Below are 21,687 nucleotides of genomic sequence, written 5' to 3'. Positions count from 1 at the left end.
CCGTTTCTGCCTGCCAGAGATGACACTTGTTCCTTTTGCTGTTTTTCCTTGCCCACACCACATGAAACATTCCTGGAGCGGGGGAGTGGGTGGGGTTCCTCTGTGCACGTCTCAGCTCCCCCGCTTCTATCTATACGAGAGCCACATTGACTAGCAAGTACTTGTTTACTGTCCCTTTCCCCTCTCTGGACTCAGACAGAGACCCAGCAGCTGGAAGCAGCTAGCTTTGTGGTTTGAAACAGGCCCTCAGTGTGGGCTTGTTGCATGAGAGGATGGATGAAATGAGTGAATAATAATGATCATAATAAAGAAAGTTATTCAGACAGGGTTTTTTGTGAGTGTGGCTCTGTGTATTCAAAATCTCATTTAATGCTAACAGAACCCTGTGACGGAGACCCATTTATCCCCCTTGCACAGATGAATAAATGGAGGATTTGAGAGGTAAAGAGCAGATCTCACAACTAGTAAGTGGTTAAAATCCAAATCGGCCTGATTGCGAAGCCCGAGTCCTCCACAATTACCGCACGTACAAAGTCACCGAATGGCTCACAAACCGGGATAGTGCACGAGGGGAAGACTGGACCACCAGTCCCAGTCCTGGGTCCTGGCTGTCGCGGGGTACTCTTGGGCGTACAGGCGACGCGTGCGCAGTGCAGTAGCGGCGCCCCCTGCGGGCGGCGTGCAGGAGGCCGCGGCGGCGAAAGGCCCTCAGTGCGCCTGCGCGCTCGCGGTGGCGGTGCTCTGCGGCGTTTCGGCTGTTCGCGCGGCGTTCGCGGCCATGGCGCAGCCGGGGAAGCTGCTCAAAGAGCAGAAATACGACCGGCAGCTGAGGTGAGCCGGGGCTCACTGAATCGGGCGGGCGGGCCGGCGGGCTTCTCTGCGTCCGGGCCGGGCCTAAGCGAGCGGGCGGCGCGGTCGGGCCTCCCTTAGGCCTCCCGCTGGGCCGGGCCGGGCCGCGCGGGGCTCCGGAGCCGGCACTCGGGACTCCGGCTTGGGGTTGGGGGGGTGCACCTTCAGGGCCAGACTCACCCCCATTGCGGGGCGCGCCCGCCCTCCACGGGGTGTGCATTTCGAGGTGCGTGGTCCCGGCGTCCCCGGGGCGGCTGCCGGCCCCGCCTCACTGCGCTCAGGCTGCTCGTTTTGCAGAATGGAGGGATCCGCAACTGCCCCATCCCGGCCGCGAAAGCGGCACGGAGAGCGGCACCGAGTGTTAGGTATTGTTCTAAGCCAGCACTATCCAGTAGAAAATACAATGCTAGTCTCATGTGAGCCACACGTATGTCATTATACATTTTCTAGTAGTCACATTAAAAAGGAAAAAGGTGAAATTAGTTTTAATAATAGTTTATTTTACCCAATATATCCAAAAAATTGCCATTTCAACACGTAGTATAAAAAGTTATTTTTTACAGAAAAAGTTTTTACATTTTTGTCATACTGTCTTCGAAATCTGACATTTCACACTTATAGCACATTTCTATTCGTACAAGCCTCATTTCTAGTTCTCAGTAGTCACATGTGGCTAATGGCTACCTTATGGACACTACAGATCTTACCTGTGAGGCAGGTCCTTGGCTATTTTCTGTCCCTTGCCTTTTTTCATTACGCTCCCCAATCTTTATTGAGCATCTTCTATATGTGTTAAGGCAGTGTAGTAACACAAATGCTTGGCTCCCCTTCTTTCTGGAGCCTCCGAGTCAGGAGGACGGGAAGTAAGGACTGGAACTCTTATTTACACCTACAACCTAGAGCTGTATTAGGGCCTTTAGGTACTCAATTCTGAGAACAGCCTTGAAGGCAGACATTCTGTTGTGTAGGAGGTGTGATCAAACAAATCAAACGGTGAATGTTTAAATAAAAAAAAATTTATTACAGTAAAAGACACATTGCTATTAATCCCCCTCAAAATATTCCCCTTCGCTATGATCACACTTATCCCATCGTTCTTGCCACTTTCTGAAGCAATGCTGGAAGTTTTTCGTTGAATGTCTTTAGTTGTGCTGTCATGGCTGCCTCGATGTCCTGAATCGATTCAAAACTTTTACCTTTCAGGGGCGCGTGATCGGAGTGGTGGGGTGGGACAGAGAAAAAAAACAAAACAAAATAAACAAACAACAAAAAAAAAACGTTTACCTTTCATGGTCATTTTGACTTTGGGGAAGAGCCAGAAGTCGCACAGTGCCAGATCCGGTGAATAAGGTGTATGAGGACACACCATAATGTTTTTATTTGACAGAAATTGCCGTATCAGAAGCGATGTGTGACATGGAGCATTGTCATGGTGGAGGATGATTTATGGCACACTTTAAAATACACCTCTCAGCCGTAGCTCACACCTGACTGCTGAACAAGTTGAAACTTGTCACACACTGTTACTAAGGTTCGACTCCGCTGCCTCCCGAATTGAAGACCCCTGCCTTTCGCTGGATGGCACTCAGCAGCAGCATTCACTGTAATTCTTGATCACAACGGGAAAGGCTCCGTGTCACACATCGCTTCTGGTATATGGCATTTTCTGTCAAAAACATTACAGAGTGTCCTCATCCACCTTATTCACCAGATCTGGCACCATGCGACCTCTGGCTCTTCCCCAAAGTCAAAATGACCATGAAAGGTAAACGTTTTGAATTGATTCAGGACATCAAAGGGAAGAGGAGTATTTTGAGGGGGGGTTAATGGCAATGTCTTTTACTGTAATAATTTTTTTTTAATTTAAGCATTTACCATAGTTTTTGATCATACCTCACATATGGGGAAACTGAATGTTGGAGGAGTTAGATAACTTGCTCAGTCTCCCATGTTTTTGAGCCAGGATGTAGACTCAGGGAACTCGGGCCTTTTCAGAGCTAGTACTCAGTCATGTCACTCTGCTCCCAAGCCTTTGGGGAATGAAACAAAGTGGCAGAGCCCTTGTAACCAACTGGTGTTCACTTGTAACTTCTTGGAGTTTCTTGTGTTTTGAATGCAGATATAACCATACATGGCAGAGCTGAGAAGATATTTTAAGTTACTAAGTAGCGAACAAAAGAGAGTTTTTGCTGAGTCCAATCCATTTAAGGACCAAACTTTACCTTTCATGTAAGAACTGGTTATTGATTTTGTCAGGGGAGGTAATTAGAAGCAAAGTTGTGCAGCCAGCTAGCAGGCTTTCCTTAGGCCAGCAAGAGTAGAGAGAATTAATTTTTTGTTTGGGCTCTTTCTTGAAATATGTTACCTAGAGATGCACTAGTATTCTCTTAGGCTCACTCACCCAAGCATCCATCAGCTAAATATGTCAGATGTCTTCTGTGTCCCCTACTTTCATAGGAAAAACAGATTATTTCCAGTCCTTTTGGTTATTCTAGGTTTTTTCTCCATTTATTTGACAGCTGTTTGGTGATCACTTACCCTGGGCAAGGCATTGGGCAAGGCATTGGGGCTCCACTGGTGGATTTAGGAAGTGGTCTGGGTACTTGTGGAGCTTAGAGTGGAACGGAAAGGTGGATACTCACCAAATTAAAAAAAACAAATGAGGTAATTACGGTTGTGATATACTCTGGAGGACATACTGGCTATACAATAAGGGAATCTACTTTTGATCAGGTGACAGAGAAGGCACATTAATGTCTATCTGTTCTCCAGGCTATGGCATTTTTCTAATGAGTTTGACTCTCCCTACACTTCCTATACTGACAAAAAAAAGATACGTTAATAGGCTTTCTGAGTGAAGGTAACCAGCTTGGCCCAGATGCCATGATACATGTGTAATCATGTACCTTGCCCTGTTAATGATACCTGGTGTGAATAAGGGTATAACATATTTCTAATCCTTATTACATCTTTGTGTTTGTTAATATATTTGTCAATCATGCTATTAGAACGTTTATTGGGTATGATAAAGCACCCCTGTACAAGTCAATGTGAGGCTTTTCAGATGATGATAATTCAGCTTGGTAAAGCTTTTCTCACTCTTACAGATGCCACAGTGATAAGTCCTATGTCCAGATCTTAAATATACTGGATCCATGTAACTTAAGGAGAAGTGAAATAGAACAGAATTGGTTTTAAAAATAAGGCACTTCTTTAATGTCAATGAGCATATCTAAAGACTTTCCATTCTGTAAGTTATCTGTCTTGAAAAGAGTAATGGACAGGGAGCTGGAAGACCAAGTTTCTAGTTCTGATTTGACCTCCCCTTTAACCATGCAAGTTATCAACCTGTCTTAGTCTTATGTTACAGTCTTATGTTATATAATCCCCATCACACCTGCTGTTTCTGTCTTACATGTTTGCCATGGGTATCACATCCGTTATTCTATGCAAGGATGCTTTAAAAATCGAAGATCGCCAAATAAGAAAGTTATTTTCATGAAAGTTATAAAACTGTTGAATTTGTATCTTGTTTTGTAGGTTGTGGGGTGATCATGGGCAAGAGGCTTTAGAATCTGCTCATGTTTGCCTAATAAATGCAACAGCCACAGGAACTGAAATTCTTAAAAACTTGGTGCTACCAGGTAATGTAATTTTGTGGTTATAAATTTACTTTTTTAATGTTTTGAACTAGAAATATATATTCTTGACTGGCTCTGTTTTGTCCCCCAGGTATTGGTTCATTTACAATTATTGATGGAAATCAGGTCAGCGGAGAAGATGCTGGAAATAAGTATGTCCTATTCTTTTCAAATATATTCACGTTAGGGAAGGCAGTGTACTGTCACAGGAGAGTGAGGCCTAAGTTCCAACTTCACCTCTTTATCAGGGTGACTTGACTCTCAAGTGGAAATAATCTCTATGTTTAGGATTATGGCGAGGATGAAGGGAGTTAATATAGGTCAAGTGCTAGTGTCTGGCAAATAGACCATTAATAAAAGGTACCTGTCATTACTGTCTTTATTGTCATTATTAGTGCAAAGGATAGTCATTATTTATTTATGAAATCTGGACACTTCCAAGTCCTTGCACTGATTCCTTGATAATATTATATAATTAACAATAATTGTACTTTTGGATTATAATAATAGTAAAATCTACCTTTTATTTATGTGTCTTCTACGCTTAGTCTAGGTATATCTTTCTCTGTTCTACTCTGTCTCCATAAAAATGCTGTTTTAAAGATAACCTGTATATCAGTCTTTAAAGATGATCATATGGAGACTTTCAGAGCATTCCCAAATTTGGATTTCTAGCTTGCCTTTTCAGGGACTTGGGGTCCGGGATCTCTCATTGTATTTGTCAGTATACAGCAGCAATGAATAAACACAAGGAAAATCAGAATTTGGTTCGTATTGAGCTTTGATGTCTTTTCTTTGGGTGATAGTGTTTCCACAACACAGCCCTTTTATTGGTATCTGTAAAGAAAAAGTCCTGTCATCTTTGCTTACTTGGTTGGTTAGAGCAGGATGTGATAAGAATAAGGTTTCTTTTTCTTATGGAGCCTCTGAGCTTGTGCTACAAAACGGCACTCTGACTGATAAGCAGCCTCAGATCTGGGACTTGAGACATGGCAAGGATGTGTGTGGAAAGAAGCCTGAATAGATCTGTTATGGTTACCTGCAAAAGCAGACAGTTCAACACAGCATTTCCCAAGTGTGGTCTATAGAACGTTGGTTTTAGGGAATGTTAATAGTTGCTAAGTGGGCAAAGGGATTCCATGGTCAAGTTAAGCATTTCTTACATAAGACTTTAATGTCATACGTATTATGTATATTATGAATTTGCAATGGGGAAATATGACATATGATGTTTCCTAAAGTTTTTAAAGCCAGGGAACCCTTTTCTCTCAGAGCAGCCTATGAAATTTGTATTTTGTAGTACACACTTTGGGAAACATTGATTTATTAGCTTGTCTTTGATTATTAGTTTTATCCAGTTTTCTTCCCGAGGAAGGCTGTTACAATCTATAATCAAAATGTAGTTTGTTTTATACGATGAATGAAATATACCTGATATTACAAATAACCTTTGTATAGAAAAAGAAGCCCTTAATTTTGTTTTTATTCTCTCTGTTTTAGTTTTTTCCTTCAAAGAAACAGTATTGGCAAGGTAAACAATACTTTGTTATAGAATATAGTTGAGTTTGAGCATCTAATGATGCCACTGGGTTTTGATTTCTTGGAAAGCTTTGACCTTAGAAGACCTTATTATTTCTCCAAGAAAAAGTTAAATTAGCTCATTGTCTTCTGATCTTGTAAATCTTTAATGCCTGGTAGTTTAAGAACATAAAAGAAGTAATGTCTATATTTTTACACTGTGTCTTGTATTAAAGCTAAAGCTTGAGTGACGTAAATGTACAGAGGAAGGAGGATTTTGGTTAATGAGAGTTTTAACTAAGAGTTAGCCAGAATATCTTTTATTTTTGTATTTCATATTAGAAATCTTACAAAGACGTATTAGTCAACTTAGTACAATATTCTGAGTGGAAATGACTGTTTCTTTAACGATTTGACCTCTCTTGTACTAAATTGTAAATGTGGGAAGTTAGAGTAAGTCTGGATTTGATACAGAATATCCCTGCCTGCTACCCAGGGTTTTCTGGTCATTTGCCTGATCAGAAAAGTAGGATGCAAACAATATATTCATTTAAAACCTCTGAAAAATGATGGTTTAGCTCTATTTTAAGAAATATTCTGGTTAAGTCTCAGTTTAAACACTATGAAAAACAGAGCTGTCATATCTATGCATGAAATTTGGGTAGTTTTATAGTGTGTTTTCTTGATATGTAAATTGAGGGGTTACATTTTAACCAAGTTTTTTCTAATTCAAGTCAAATGCTTTGTTTTTAAAAAGAACCGAGCTCAAGCTGCCATGGAATTCTTACAAGAATTAAATAACGATGTCTCTGGGAATTTTGTGGAAGAGGTATATATGTATATACATTATTATTTCTGAGCAGAAATTTTATTTTTTAATCGTTCAAAATCCTTGAAATTTTGAAGTTTGAATCTTTGTATATTTATGTTTAGTTGAGAGTTGAATTACTTTAACAATGGATTCTAGCATGTGGCCTCATTTGTTCTAAATAGTTTAACTGTTTCTGCCATGTTTAATATGATTGTGAAATTGTTGGATTTTATTCCCCCCCGTCCTTTTTAGAACCCAGAAAACCTTCTAGACAACGATCCTTCATTTTTCTGTAGGTTTACCATTGTAGTTGCAACTCAGCTTCCTGAAAGGTAAATTTTTATGTTAATTTGTTTTTATTTGGATCTCTTATTAGATTTGCATAGTTTTGTTTTTCTAGTAGTGTCTATGGTTTTTAAAATTCTTAAGCTCTATGGAAACCTTTCATTGGAAGCACTTATAAATCTCTAACATTGAAAAGATGGAGAAAAAATACTGAAATGTGAAACTTTTAAAGAAATTTATACCTATGTAGAGCAGTTCAATTGAACATTGGTTATTTTTAGTAAAAAAACCAGTTAGAATTAATTACAGGGAACACTTGGGGATGTATGCAAGGATACATACATTTTATAAATATTTTCCTCTTTTTTAATGGAAATGTTTAGGAAGTGTCTTTCAGTAGCATTCTCCCTAATACTAAATTTGAGGGTTTTATATCCCTCGAGTCCAAAATATATGCTGTCTCTGAAACTGCAGCCTTGTGGAATTGCTTGCTTTTCAGACTATCCTTGACCTGTTTATCATGCAGTAGATATAGCTGTGCATTTATAATTGAGTTAGAAAGTTGCTTTATTTTAAGCTATTTTCATGTTTGACATATCCATTTGCTTATGTTCTTATTTATTGTGCCTTCCTTTACAGTACATTACTACGTTTAGCAGATGTCCTTTGGAATTCCCAAATCCCTCTTTTAATCTGTAGGACATATGGACTAGTTGGTTATATGAGGATCATTATAAAAGAACATCCAGGTAAAAGTTTTGCACATATGGGCCTTGCTTTTGGTTGCTTTAGCTGTGATTTTAGAAACTTGATAATTTAGAAAGTAACTTTTAAATTACCAAGTAAATTCATAGCAGCCCAACTCCGGTTATAGGTTCAAAGTATCAATCAGAATCAGTAAGATTTAATCTAGTAGTTCCTTTACTTAGCCTTATAGGAGAAGACAAAGCAGGAGGTAAAAGTACAGCTTCTTCATCTTATTAGGAGTCCCAGCAGCTGTGCTAGTACCTAGCCTTTTTTTTTTTCACTTCTTAGGGCATGTATGGCTGCCACTGACAAGAGCCAAGCTATGTGGGTCACAATGACATGCAGAGGTCACACCACCTTTTCTCCACCAATCTTTTATTCCATTCTCATACAGGCCTTGAGGTCCCCCAGGACAGGTGCAATTCCACACAATAAGCAAGGCATTTACCTAATTACTGTTCCAAGGAAACAGTGTTACAGGATGCCAAAGTCATTCATAGTCAAGCTTGTACCAGCTCAAGGCTGATATTAGCCCTTTACTTACCATTTTTAATCTTAAATTATCATAACATTTTCCTTCAGTACTCATACATTGCTCTGAGCCAGGTAGTCTGCTAGTGCAAGGATAGCCATTGGCATTGGTAGTGGCACTGAGTAGTGGTGTCTGCTCGGGCAGTTAGGGCTTGTGAGGATAAGCTTCTGGCAGGTGGTGCTGGGCCTTTTAAGAATTGTAAGTGGGAGAGTGGCAGGGTCAAATTTTCATTTTAAGTGGGTCACTCTGAAGCTGGGTGGAGAATGAATGGATATGAAGGGGCAAAGATTAGAGGCAAGGGTTGGTGTTAGGAACTTTCTAGTGGTCGAGGTGAGAGAGATAACCCCTGACTGAGGGCAGATGTTATAGGGCTAGGGAAGAGGGGTAGATAATAATGAAGGTTAGCATTGCTAGCTGTGTGCCTGTCTTTATGTGGATTATTTTATTTAATCTTTCTAAAATCCTTATAAGGTAGATACTGTTTTATCTGTGTTTTACAGATGAGGATGCTGAGACACAGATTAAGTTACTTGCCTAAGGTCGCACAGCTAGCAAGTGACAAAATTGAGCCTAGCTTTAAACATTCACTGGAATTACACACTTTTCTGTAGTCTCCTCTGTGGAGAGCTGTGTACGAAGTGACATCAGGATGTGGGGAGTGACTGATGTTGGGCCAAGGATATAAGAAGTCAAGAATGACCGTCAGGTTTCTAGGGAAGAGGTCTTGGTAGATGGCGATGCTGTCTGTTGAAGACGACAGGAGGAGGAAGGTGGGTTGTTGGGTGCTACTGTGCTTCCCCGAAAATAAGACTTAACTGGAAAATAAGCCCTAGTATAATTTTCCAGGATGACAACCCCTGAACATAAGCCCTAATGCGTCTTTTGGAGCAAAAATTAATGTAAGACCCGGTCTTATTTTTGGGGAAACACGGTATCTGAACACATATTTTATCAAATTTGTTTTTTTCAATTATAATAACTAGAAAATTATGTTCTAAAGGAATCTTGGTTTTACTCTTACTAAAACTGTAGTCCACTTAAGATTTGTGCATTTAGTAAAATGTATATATAAATTTACCTCAATAATGAACAAAAACCTGTAGGCGCTATGCCCATTTAAAATTTGTAGATTTCTTAAGTTCCAGTAATATAATGTATTGCCAGCAATATTGCTAAAGAAATAATTTTATCTTTTGGGATTATTTGACAGTAATAGAACCTCATCCAGATAATGCATTAGAGGATCTACGACTCGATAAGCCATTTCCTGAACTGAGAGAACATTTTCAGTCTTATGATCTGGATCATATGGACAAAAGGGTTGGTAGTATGTGTGACCTTCAATTTATAGATAGACTTAAAACAATTTTTTAACCTAAGGTTTTTGAATTACACCAATGTAAGGAAATACTGTTAACCTTCATATTCCTGTCATCCAGATTACATAGTAACAACATTGTACCTAATTTTATTTTAAATGAATTTATTTTTCTCCAAAATTTAAAAACTTTTTTATTTAAGAAAAGTACATATTTGAACATATCTGTGTAATCAACACCCAGGTCAAGATGTTGGACATTAATGTATCATTCTTCATGGCCGTTTCCTGAACAAATAGATGTGCTTTTTAAAATAGTTTGAATTTGGAGTTTGTTGAAAATTGATTCCTCTTGAAACTTATTTTTAGTGTTAGAGAATTACCAAGACAACTGCATACTTTGGTACGGAAATAATGATATTTATAACAAACCATATAATTTAAGGAGTATGTGTATTTTTTGCTAAATACGTATTAATTAAAATGCAAGTATTTGGTTCATTAGAAAACAAGATCCTCTTTCTGTAGTCTAGGATTGTATCTGAAATCAAGAGATTTGGGCTTTAGTTTTGGGTCGCAGTCTTTGATACTTTTTCTTGATGGTAAAAATGGGCACAATCATAGTACATACCTGCCATACTAGGGTCAAATTGGACACTCCTTCTAATTCTAAAAAAATTCGTAATGCAGTTTTTATTAATCCAGTTCATTTTTCCTCATTATTCCATATACTGGGGGGTGATTGTAATAAATATTGTTGAATTCATTGAAAGTGATACAGTGTAGTGAGGAAGAAATGTTAACTAATGTTAACTAAAAGGATATTTTATTTTTCTTTCATTTTTAGGACCATAGCCACACTCCATGGATTGTGATCATAGCTAAATATTTAGCACAGTGGTATAGTGAAGTATGTCCTTTTTTAAAAGAAGAAATTCCATATATATCTGTATTTTCTATTTATTATAAAGGCTCTTATTGGAAGGGGTGGGAGATTAATTTTTTTTTCCATGTGTGGTTTAGGGGAGGTGGGTGCTTTTCAGTTCAAATCTAGCAGTTCCTCTTCTGATATTTTTTATTAACAAAATGATATTTTTATTAACAAAATGAAATTTGAATAAATGTCATTCTGAAACTTGCAGTGAGGAATGAATGTGGAAAAATGGCCCACAGTTTTCTACAAAGTCAGCCTCCGATTTCACTGAGGTGTATATGTGCTGATGAAATCTAGTGTGGATGGGTGGATGGTGGAAACTTTGGCTCTCAATTTCCATATTTTGAATTTTTATAACTAGATTTCTTAATTTTTTAAACCAATTTAGACAAATGGACGAATACCTAAAACATATAAAGAAAAAGAAGAGTTCAGAGATTTGATTAGACAAGGTAATACTATGGGATGTGATGAAATGTGTAAAGTTTAAAAAGCAAATTGCTTGAAACTAATGTTTATTGGATTTCTACGGTATCAACACCTTTGTCAGATGATGTCATCATGAGCTTTTATTGTATTTTTCCTTAGGGGAGGTTAAAGAACTACTCTATAATTTTAAGAATGACTCATGATAAGCCATATTTCTTCTTAAGGTTCAATATCTGATCTTCCCTTTAGAATCTGACAAGGTTATTTCCATAATGTTGGGGTGGGGAGGGGGAGAGAGAGAAAGAGAGAGAGAAGGGCTGTTGTTTGCTAACCAATTTCTATTTCGTTAGGAATTCTAAAGAATGAAAATGGGGCTCCTGAAGATGAAGAGAATTTTGAAGAAGCTATTAAAAATGTGAACACAGCACTAAATACGACTCAGGTATTAAAAGAGTTGCTGAGGGATTTATATAAGAAAGATGTTTTCTGAAGTCCTCATGGTAAAATAATTGATTTTAGATTTAAGTTAATATTTCCTAAATTGTATAGTTGGTTAGAAATTAATACTTATAATATGGATTGACTTGTATTAATAAGATTCTGTATTGTCCTTGTTAAAATGGACATCAGTTCTTCAGTGATACAATGATTTATGTAAATTAATTATTTGAAGTAATGATTTGTGAATAGTAATAGTTTGGGGGTAGGAATTATATACTGAACATGATATTTTGCTGGTTCAAAAGAGTTGTCTGAAAAGTTAAATCTTACACTGCATTTGCTTTTGACAGTAATTATTTTGACATAAAGATGTTCTTAAATGACATTGTGTACCTTAAAAATTACTTGGAGGAGAACTCAGTTTAGATGCCTTTTTGTTGTTTTGTTGTTGAAGCCTGGCCAATGAGTTTTTTGGGGAACTTTGGAATAACAAAACTGGTAGTTTAAGTTTGAATTTTCTTATAATTTAAATCAGCAAAAAATGCTGTCTTTCAAGTTAGGTAAACACTTAAACTGTTATTACAAATTTTTTGGAGATAATGAAGTAGTGTTGCTGAGTGTTTAAAAGTGGGTGCTTTGTGAATCAGTTTTTTTGAGTGATGTAAATTTTCTTTGTCTTATTTGGGGTAATGGTTAAAAGTACATGTATGGTTATCAAAATGCATTGAATTATACATTTAAGATTTATTTCTCTGAATGTAAAATTTACACCAATTAAAAAACCAAGGTTCTCATGATTGGGGGACGATGAACTAAGCAAACAGATGAATGCACCAGGTGCTATGAATAAAATTAGAGCAGAATAAAGAGGTAAAACATGATGGGGAAGAGGGCATCTGGGATAGAGAGAGGGCCAAGGAGACTCTCAAAGAGACGTGTTTAAGCAGAAGGCTGAGTGAAGTGATGTCCAGAGACGTGGTGGGAGAGCTTTATAGGCTGAGGAAGCACATGTGCAAAGGCCCGGAAGTGGGAGGACGCGTGGCATTTGTTCAAGGATCAGTAAGAATGCCAGAGTGATTGACGTGAACAAGGCGAACGTGGTAGAGCTTTGAGATTGGAGAGGTGGGAAGGGCCTTGCAGGCAGGCCATTGAAGAATTTTGAGCAGGGGAGTGGAGTGACTTGATCTATGTCTGAAAAATCATTCTGGCTCTTGTGAGACGACACTAGAGGGGACTGGGAGTGGACGCAGAGCCCAGTTAGGAGGTTAGCAGTAAGAAGTTGCTGTTTTCCATGCAATAGAATTGAAGCCTACAATTTATAAAGTTTTTATTAATGTATGATAATCTTGCTAGCATTAAAAGTCTTTAATTATCTAGTTTTTGTCAGAGTGGTTGTCTCTTTCAACAGTCAGTAATTAGGGTGTAAGGATTTCAAATTTTTGACAAGATGGAAAAACAGATTATAAATCTGGCTTGGTATTAATGTCTGTATCTTTGTTATATTTTCAAATGTAAATATATAAAAAGATTTACTTTGGCTCCTTTTTTACTCCATTAATGATGGAAGAGAACAGGTCAGTCATTAATGCTAACAACAGTGGGCAGGAGGGGACTTTTTTCCATTCTCTCTTTCCTCATCAAATCACCATCTGGTATTCTAAATAAAAGTAAGCAAATCAGAAGTTTGTATTTGATTACAATTTGAGAATCCAAAGAACTTGTTCAAAGAAATAGTAGTGACAATAAAGTTGGGCAAATTCTTAGTTATAAGTAAATGTTTCATGTTCCTTTGTTAGATCCCAAGCAGTATTGAAGATATATTTAATGATGATCTCTGCATAAATATCACCAAACAGGTAACAACAACAAAAGGTAAAAGTAGTGCCACCTTAAGTTTTGGGTCAAATTCAAACGCCACTTAATATTGAATTTTTTTTTTTTTTTTTTTTTTTTAGACTCCATCATTTTGGATTTTAGCTCGTGCCTTAAAGGAATTTGTGGCTAAAGAGGGTCAAGGAAATTTACCTGTCCGAGGAACAATTCCTGATATGATTGCAGATTCGGGCAAATACATAAAACTGCAAAATGTGTAAGTCACTTTCTCTTTTTTTGTAAGTCACTGTTTCTAAACTATGCAACAGAAAAATTAATTTGTTTATATTAGAGATGAACATATTTTACTAGTCTGTCAGAAACCGGAAATCAAATGAAAGAAAGTCTGTTACAATCTAATTGCTTTAAATATAAGCTAAAGACTTTAGGGAGCAGTTGTTTTTTTTAATAGAAATTGTGTACTAGAATACTTTTAGGTTCACAAAAAAATTGAGTGGAAAGTAGAGAGAGTGCCCATATACCCTCTTGGGGGCAGGTTTCTTAACATATTTTATGATAAAACCTAACATTTGAGCACTTCACTCTGTGCTATGAACTGTTCTATCTATTAACTATTTTAATATTTACAACAACCATCTGACAGAGAGACTATTGTCCCAATTTTACAGACGAGGAAACTGAGCCATAGCAAAGATAATTTATTCAGGGTCAGACAGCTGATAAATAGCAGAATCAGGAACGGAACCCATGAAACCCACCTCCATACTCTTTAACTATGGCTCTATACTGTCTTTTATCTGTAACTTAAAATTTTGAAGTCTTAGTTGGGATGAATTTATTATTAATGTGTCATAATTTAAAGAGTTCGTGACTATAGACATCTTCTATCTAGGTATCACTAGCCTGAACCTAGATAGGCTGTCATACGGATGTTACCCTTGTGTAGTTTCGGCATGGTGCTGATGAATCCAGGGTCGATGGCTTGGTTCCTTTAAGGGCCATATATGTCACACAGAGAAGAGCTCTGTTGTCTAAACAGATTGCACTCTTCATCTCAGTCATTGTCTAATAAACCTTTGTTGTCCTAGCCTAAAAGTTCAACTACTTAAAACTTGGGAAAAGTAAATTGAAGATAGAAATAAGTATGATCTCACATTGGTGGTAGTTAGCTTAACACTGATAATCTTTAGTGGGTGAAGATGTAAATAGACTTAAAAGTTTTACATGAATTTATAGCTGGACAGTTTTGAAGTATTTAACTTTCCTTGGACTTGACTTCAAGGAGATAATAAATAATGTTCTTCAGTAACATATTTTGTCAGGTCCTCTGTCAGAGAAGCATGGATCATGGATCCTTCTCAGAGGGCAGTTTTTAAGTTGGGTGCTGTTAATTATAGAGGGAGCCCAGGTATTAGTGGATTCCAAGAGTCTATCACCAACACTGAGAAGATCCCTAACCACTTAATAGATTGCTGCTGGTAGTATTTCCATGGCATTTTCACATTTCGTATGTTGCCGGACCAGTATTTTTCATGAAAAGGAAAGAAATTTTTTGTTTGCCTCATGGTATTTAAAATTTGCTGATTTTAAAATTTGTAAGTAGTTGCTTTCTGTTTTTCTTTTCCAGTTACCGTGAAAAAGCAAAGAAAGATGCTGCTGCTGTGGGTAATCATGTTGCCAAATTGCTGCAATCTATAGGCCAGGTAAGCTGCGGGGCACACGGTGCCTCTGATGGACAGAACTGCTGCATGTAGTCCTTAGCACATGACTCCAGCCAGACAGATTTAGAGATGGAGGGCATGGCACTGGCTCTGCTTCTTTAGAGGGATATCTCACTTGCCTGCCTAACGAGAAGAACTGTTATAAGGAAACGAGGTGTTTTTCCAGTGCTCTCCCAGCACTTGGAGGAAGCGTCCTCGTCTCCTGGTGATTGGCTTTGTGCTGTACCCTCTCCTTTTATACTGGAGTTAACCTTCTCTTTTATACTGGAGCAAAATCTACGTTTATCTCTTTACAGGCACCAGAGTCCATTTCAGAGAAAGAATTAAAATTACTCTGTAAGTCCCCTTAAATTAATTTCCTTATTTTTGCTTGATAAAAATGTGCCACAGGGAATGTTCCCAGGAATTTTAAATGGTTGAAGTTTTAAATTTTCCATGGTCTCATTGGTATAAATGTAATTATTACATTACAAGTTTTTCTTATAATGTAACAAATGGAGAGAGTATTTTAAGACTGGGTCATAGGTAGAACGTATCTATTTATGGCAATGCTGAAAAGAAATGAAGTCCAATTAATTGAAAATTATCATTAATACAGAATTATTTTCAGCTCAATTTTAAATAATTTGGGAAAGTTTTATCTGAAGGCTTTGGGTATGAAGTCTTGAGTTATCCGTACATTGACAGTATTGGTTTAGCTACTCATTTTCATCTGTGTTAAATGACTGTAATGGAATTAAGAATTTTGCCATCTAGTTTCAGAGTGGCTAGGCTCCTAGTATCTTTTCAATAACTCCTCAGTAGTCCTGAAGCATTTTTTATTTAAGAGTTAGTTTAAGTATAATAAAATCTGTTTTACATGCTGTCTAAAGATTTTTCCCTGTTGCTACTGTTCCTAGTTTCTGCAGAAGTCTGTACTCTATTTTGCATGCTTCTCAGCCTTAAAATATATTTATTTCAAGTTCTCCATTTCATGACTCTTCCACGTTTGTTTAGGCTTAGTTTTAATGTTTTGTTCCATTATTTATCTTGCACCTTATTTCTGCATTAGTGTTCTACTAGATTATATGATACCAGATTACAAGCTGGATGTTGGGTATTTAAGGGTTTATTTTCTGTTCTCACTTTGTTTTTGTTTTTATTTTTTTAAAGCTTTACATATACCAAGAGCTCAATATGTGTAAGACTCTCTTACAGGACTACTTATCCATAATAATGAAAAAAACCACTATTCATTGAGCCATATCAGGCATTGTGCTAGGTATGCACTTTTCACAATACAAAATTGACATTTGATCCACAGAACAACTTTCAAAAATAAACAGTATTATCTCCATTTTATAAATGGGGAAATCTGAAGCTCAGAGAGTTATCTTCACCTACTTACTCAGTGCTGAACTGGTTGTAGCGCCAAGGACGAATTTAAAATGACTTATGTTCTAGTGCCTTCTCTGCTAACTATTAGAGCCAAACGGAAGACATTTCTTCACATTTCCATGTCTGAAGGATATACACACAATTTCCTGTTCTTAAAGTGACCTGTGATGTGGAATATTCATGTGTCTCAACCGTTTACCTCTATAATGTTTTTCTGTATTCAGGCAGCAATTCTGCATTTCTTCGAGTGGTAAGATGTCGATCCTTAGCTGAAGAATATGGCTTGGATACAATTAACAGGGATGAAATTAGTAAGTATAATAATTTTTGGATGGTAGGTTAATTTTTCTTTTAAAGATATAAATATTTTGTGTATAATAGTATTGAATATATAGTGATAATATAAAGGATAATGGAAATATTGATACTCTAAATTTTGTTCTATAAACCTATCCAAGTAGTCATAATTTCAAAATATAAAACTTGATATATACATGAAATCATATTTAGGTAGGTCACTGAGTAAGTTGTGTGATATGTAGAAGAGCTAAAGTCAGCATGTTACTACTAGTTTAGTAGAGATTATGTGACTTTAGCTCATAGTCCATAGAACAGCTGGGTTTTATCTGAATGTATATTCCTTTATTTTACTAATATTTATCGTTTTCTATTTTGGTGTCACAAATATTAACATTTTGTGATAAAATTGCCTTGTGTCTTGAAACTAGAGTATGTAGTAAAATCAGTCATTCTTTGCTTTTATGGCATTAATTACCCAAATTATACTAAAATTTTTTTCCTTTCAGCTTCCAGCATGGACAGTCCAGATAATGAGATAGTATTATACTTAATGTTACGGGCTGTGGATAGATTTCATAAACAACATGGTAGATACCCAGGTAAGAATAGCAATCGAATTATCAAATATAATTAAAATCTTAAACACTTCAATTAAATCTTGAAGTGTTCTTGGGTGTTTATAAATGGTCTTTGAATTTTACATTTACATTATAAATAGTTTACACCTAGTTCACCTCACTGAGGAACTACCTTTTTTTTAATAGAATTTTGTTATTATTGTTGTTATTATTATTTTAAGGAGGGCGCAGCTCACAGTGGCCCATGCGGGGATCAAACTGGCAACCTTGGTGTTATTAGCACCATACTCTCACCAACTGAGCTAACTGGCCACCCCCCAGTTTGTTTTTTAAGTGTAACTATTTGCAAATAGTATTGGATTCTAAACTGTTACAGAGGAATGTTGGTTGAATGCATATAGAAGGAAACATTTTTTTCTGTCAGTTTCCATAGTTTACTTCTAAGACTCACATTGAGTTTAATTTAGTGGAAATGAAAAGCTGCAAGAAGTATGCCAGTGACTTCTGAACTCAGAAGATGTAGAGATTTCTTTGCTCACTACCTAATTTTTGTTAGCCATCTTGGGAGACTAGCTACTACATAGGGCACAGGTTTTGAAACTGGGTTCAGATCCAAGCTCTATCACTTACTGTCTCTGACCTTGGGTGAGTCGCTATATCTCTCCAAGTCTCAGTTCTCTCATTTATGGAATGGCAATAATAGTATCTACTCTATTAGACTGTTAGGATTAGATACGTAATGTACAGAAATCATGCGTAGCACCTTGCCTCGCACCTTATAAGTACTGCCTAACACTGCCTAGCACCTTGTAAATACTCAGTAAAGGGTAGGTGTAACTATTATGAGGAAGAGTATTGATAGTTTTTAAACCAGAGTGGTTAAAAAATATTGATGTTTTTTATAATACCTGAATGTTATGGCAATTACATTTTTCCTGCTAGTAGTAATAATAATACTGTGTTTCCCTGAAAATAAGACCTAGCTGGACTATCAGCTCTAATGCGTCTTTTGGAGCAAAACTTAATATAAGACCCGGTCTTATGTTACTATAAGAACGGGCATAATATAATAACTATAATATAATACATAACATAATACAATATATAATATATAAATATATACCGAGTCTTATATTAATTTTGGTCCAAAAGACGCATTAGAGCTGATGGTCCGGCTAGGTCTTATTTTCAGGGCAACACGGTAATAGCTTACCTTTGGAGACATTATAGTGTAATCAATAAGAACTGCCTAGGCTCGTATCCCAGTTTTGCTATTTAAAAGCTAAGTAACTCAGGCAAATAACTTACTTTGTGCCTCATTTTTTTTCATCTGAAAAGTGGGGATAATAGTACCTACATCATAGAGTGGTTGTGAGGATTGAATAAATCAATTTATGTGGTGCTTAGAACAGTATCCAGCATCTGTTAGTGCTCAATAAATGTTACCTGTTATAGTTTTATGTCGTCAGTGTCATTTAATATCCTAGAAATGGATAATAGATACCATCATTTTTATAAAGGATATAAATAGGACATTACTTTCTCACTCATTCAATTCTGTCAGAGAAGTATTGAGCATCAACTATGTGCTAGATACTCTTCAAGATACTGGGTATGGAGTAGTGAACAAAGCAGACTTATCAAACTTGAATTTTAATTTTTGATTGTTACAGGTTTTTGATAGTTGCAAATATTGGTCTCATACTCTCTTATTTTTGTTCTTCAGTTTCACATGTTACTGTTTTGACTAGAACAGCTGAAACTGGATTAAATAAAAGGTAGCCATTTATTTTGAATCATTATTTTAATGAAAGTTAATTTACATATATATTTTTAGGGGTATCTAACTATCAAGTTGAAGAAGATATAGGAAAGTTGAAGTCTTGTCTCACTGGCTTCCTTCAGGAATATGGTCTGTCTGTAATGGTGAAAGATGATTATGTCCACGAATTGTGAGTATTTTTTAGGACATAAGAGTCAATACCTGTCTGTACCTGTCATAAGCTAATCTAAGTTCATGTCTCTGTCCTTTCCTGTAGTTGCCGATACGGAGCTGCTGAGCCACATACCATTGCTGCATTCTTAGGGGGTGAGTTCCAAAGATGAGAATACTGTCATCTGTTACATAGTACAGTTACGAAGTTTTGTTTTCTTGGCTATTTTCACCAGAGAGGTCAGTGAAGCAGGATGTTACATATTAAGTGGCACAATGCCGTTATTATTCCCTCACTTCTTTCAGGTCTTTGTTTAAATATTATCTTCCCTATGAGGCCATCTCCAACTCCCTGATTTAAAACTGAGTCCCTCCTCTTGTACTCATATCCTCCTATTTTTGCCTTTTCTCCTTATTACTTAGAGTCGTTTGACATACTATACATTTTATTTATTTGTAAATGATCTCTGCCTCACTACTAAAAAGTAAGATGTGTGGGGGCAAGGATTTTTGTCTTTTGTTCCCTAGTCTTTTGTTCCCTACCATATCCCTAGTACCTAGAACAGTATCTGGTACATAGTAGAGTCTCACATTTTATTAAATCAATAAATATTTGTGAAAGATGAAGCTTCAGATTATTTATAAAAGATGAGGAATTTTTTTTTCTTGGTAATTTTTTGTGTTTTTTTTTCCTATTGTTTTGAGTGGTTACAGCAGTCTGGCAGTATTTAATAGAAATTCCAAATTACAAATGTATCTAGAACAAATATACCTTTATTCCCTTTTTATTATAAAACGTAAAGCAGGCACAAAGTAAAATTTAAAAGCAAAAGAAGGGTGTCCTTTGAGAATCTTTTCTGCCTATATGTATCCTTTAAAATGTAATCAACCATACTACTGTTTTGACTTTTTTTTACTTAATATATATTGCTAATCTTTCTAAACCATAATTAAAAATACTTTATTCTTTTAAACTGGGGCATAATATCCCAAAGTGTCAGTGTATAAAACAAAACTTTTATTTCCTTTAATAGCATAGTTATAAAAAATTGTCCTTTATTTTGATATGACTCAGATAGTTTACATTTAATATGACTCATCTGTTTTTACCTTTTTCAAAGATTTGCTTTTCTCCTTTTTCCTTGCAGGAGCTGCTGCTCAAGAGGTTATCAAAATAATCACCAAACAATTTGTAATTTTTAATAATACTTACATTTATAGTGGCATGTCACAAACTTCAGCAACTTTTCAGTTGTAGAATAAGCACCCTAGGTAGTGTGTTAATAATTGAAACTGTAATTGCCTCAGTTTGTGCTTTAATTTGTAAAATTCTGCTATGGGATAACTGTTAAATTGTTTGCTCAATAAACATTTTTCTCTTTTGTAATAATGTAGTCTTGTTGTTTGGGAGTGGAGGAGGGTGAAGGAAGCAGTCATTTCCCCAGAGAATAAAAGCTATCCATTTCTAATTGAGTTCGTTATTTTTGGCTTGCTGTTTCAAAGTTACTTATAGAAATTTCCTGTTTAATTAGAAATAGCTTAGAGTATTTTATCTTACAGTATTAATGAATTTAATACGTATGCAGATTTTAGCTATGTTCATTTTATGACGATAACTATTTGTTAAAGCTAATAGAATTTTAAAAGCAATTATTTCAGATGTATTCGTTTTATCAGAGAACAACAACAGGATGCAATGCATAGGGAAGGTTGGGAGAGGAACGTGGGCCCGGCTCAAGATTATGATGGCTTCCCCCATCAAGCCTGCGCACATGTGCCCCACGTGACTCTTGAGGCCATGGTCCCAGAGTCGGCCTCATCAACCACTGAGCCTGCCCAACCAACTCTTTGGGGCAAACGTCCCTGTGAGTAAAGGAGACCCTAAAAGCCGGGTGGTGAGATGAGAGGATCTCCCCCTTCAAGTTGTGGCTTTCCACCACTTAAAAATGACGTTTCTGCACGCTTGCTAACCCTTGCTCCTAAGAGACTCCGTTGGGGCGGGGCGGGGACTTCCGGAAGTCCCGCCCCACGGAAGTGCCCCTAGCCGGCTCGGAGGGAAACGCGCCCGCGTCGTGGTAGACGGGCGGCAAAGGCGAAAGGGCGGGAGTGCACCGCCCGGCGACTTGAGATTAAAGGCCACAGCCTCTGCTCTCAGTGTTGGTGTTCGGGTCCTCCCGCAGCTGCAGCTTCGTTTGGCCCTGGAGCCGGTCGGTTGCCTCCGGTGAAAGAGGGCTGCGGCCGGCAGGCCCGGTTGGCCCTCCCAGCCGCTAGGTTGCGGAACGCCTCACGGTTCCTTTCAGAACCAGCCCATTTGAGGGAATAGGTTGAGCTGGCGGGAAGGCGCTCTTCCGAGGAGGCAGCCGACCTCGGCTTGGGGGACAAAGAATTGGCACGTACCATTTGGTCAGGTGTCTAGAGCCTGGCAGTTTTCGACCCGCTT

At 37.3% G+C, this 21,687-nt stretch overlaps 1 protein-coding gene across 1 annotated transcript; it reads left to right on the top strand.

The window, feature by feature from the left end:
• Positions 1-677: 677 nt before the first annotated feature.
• On the top strand, positions 678-20,637 carry NAE1 (NEDD8 activating enzyme E1 subunit 1). Its single transcript, XM_033129324.1, has 20 exons — positions 678-831; positions 4,390-4,493; positions 4,582-4,642; positions 5,991-6,021; positions 6,766-6,837; positions 7,072-7,151; positions 7,744-7,853; positions 9,594-9,703; positions 10,549-10,611; positions 11,024-11,087; positions 11,415-11,506; positions 13,302-13,361; positions 13,461-13,594; positions 14,966-15,041; positions 15,356-15,395; positions 16,661-16,747; positions 17,243-17,335; positions 19,152-19,266; positions 19,354-19,403; positions 20,396-20,637. Exons 1-20 carry the CDS (start codon positions 779-781, stop codon positions 20,503-20,505), a joined length of 1,605 nt encoding a protein of 534 aa, XP_032985215.1. The 5' UTR covers positions 678-778; the 3' UTR covers positions 20,506-20,637.
• Positions 20,638-21,687: the final 1,050 nt, after the last annotated feature.

This window comes from Rhinolophus ferrumequinum, chromosome 15, assembly GCF_004115265.2.
Source record: "Rhinolophus ferrumequinum isolate MPI-CBG mRhiFer1 chromosome 15, mRhiFer1_v1.p, whole genome shotgun sequence".
In the NCBI taxonomy this organism is placed as follows: Eukaryota; Metazoa; Chordata; class Mammalia; order Chiroptera; family Rhinolophidae; genus Rhinolophus; species Rhinolophus ferrumequinum.
The sequence above is the reverse complement of the archived record's forward strand: the minus strand, read 5'-3'. Positions and strand labels throughout refer to the sequence as shown.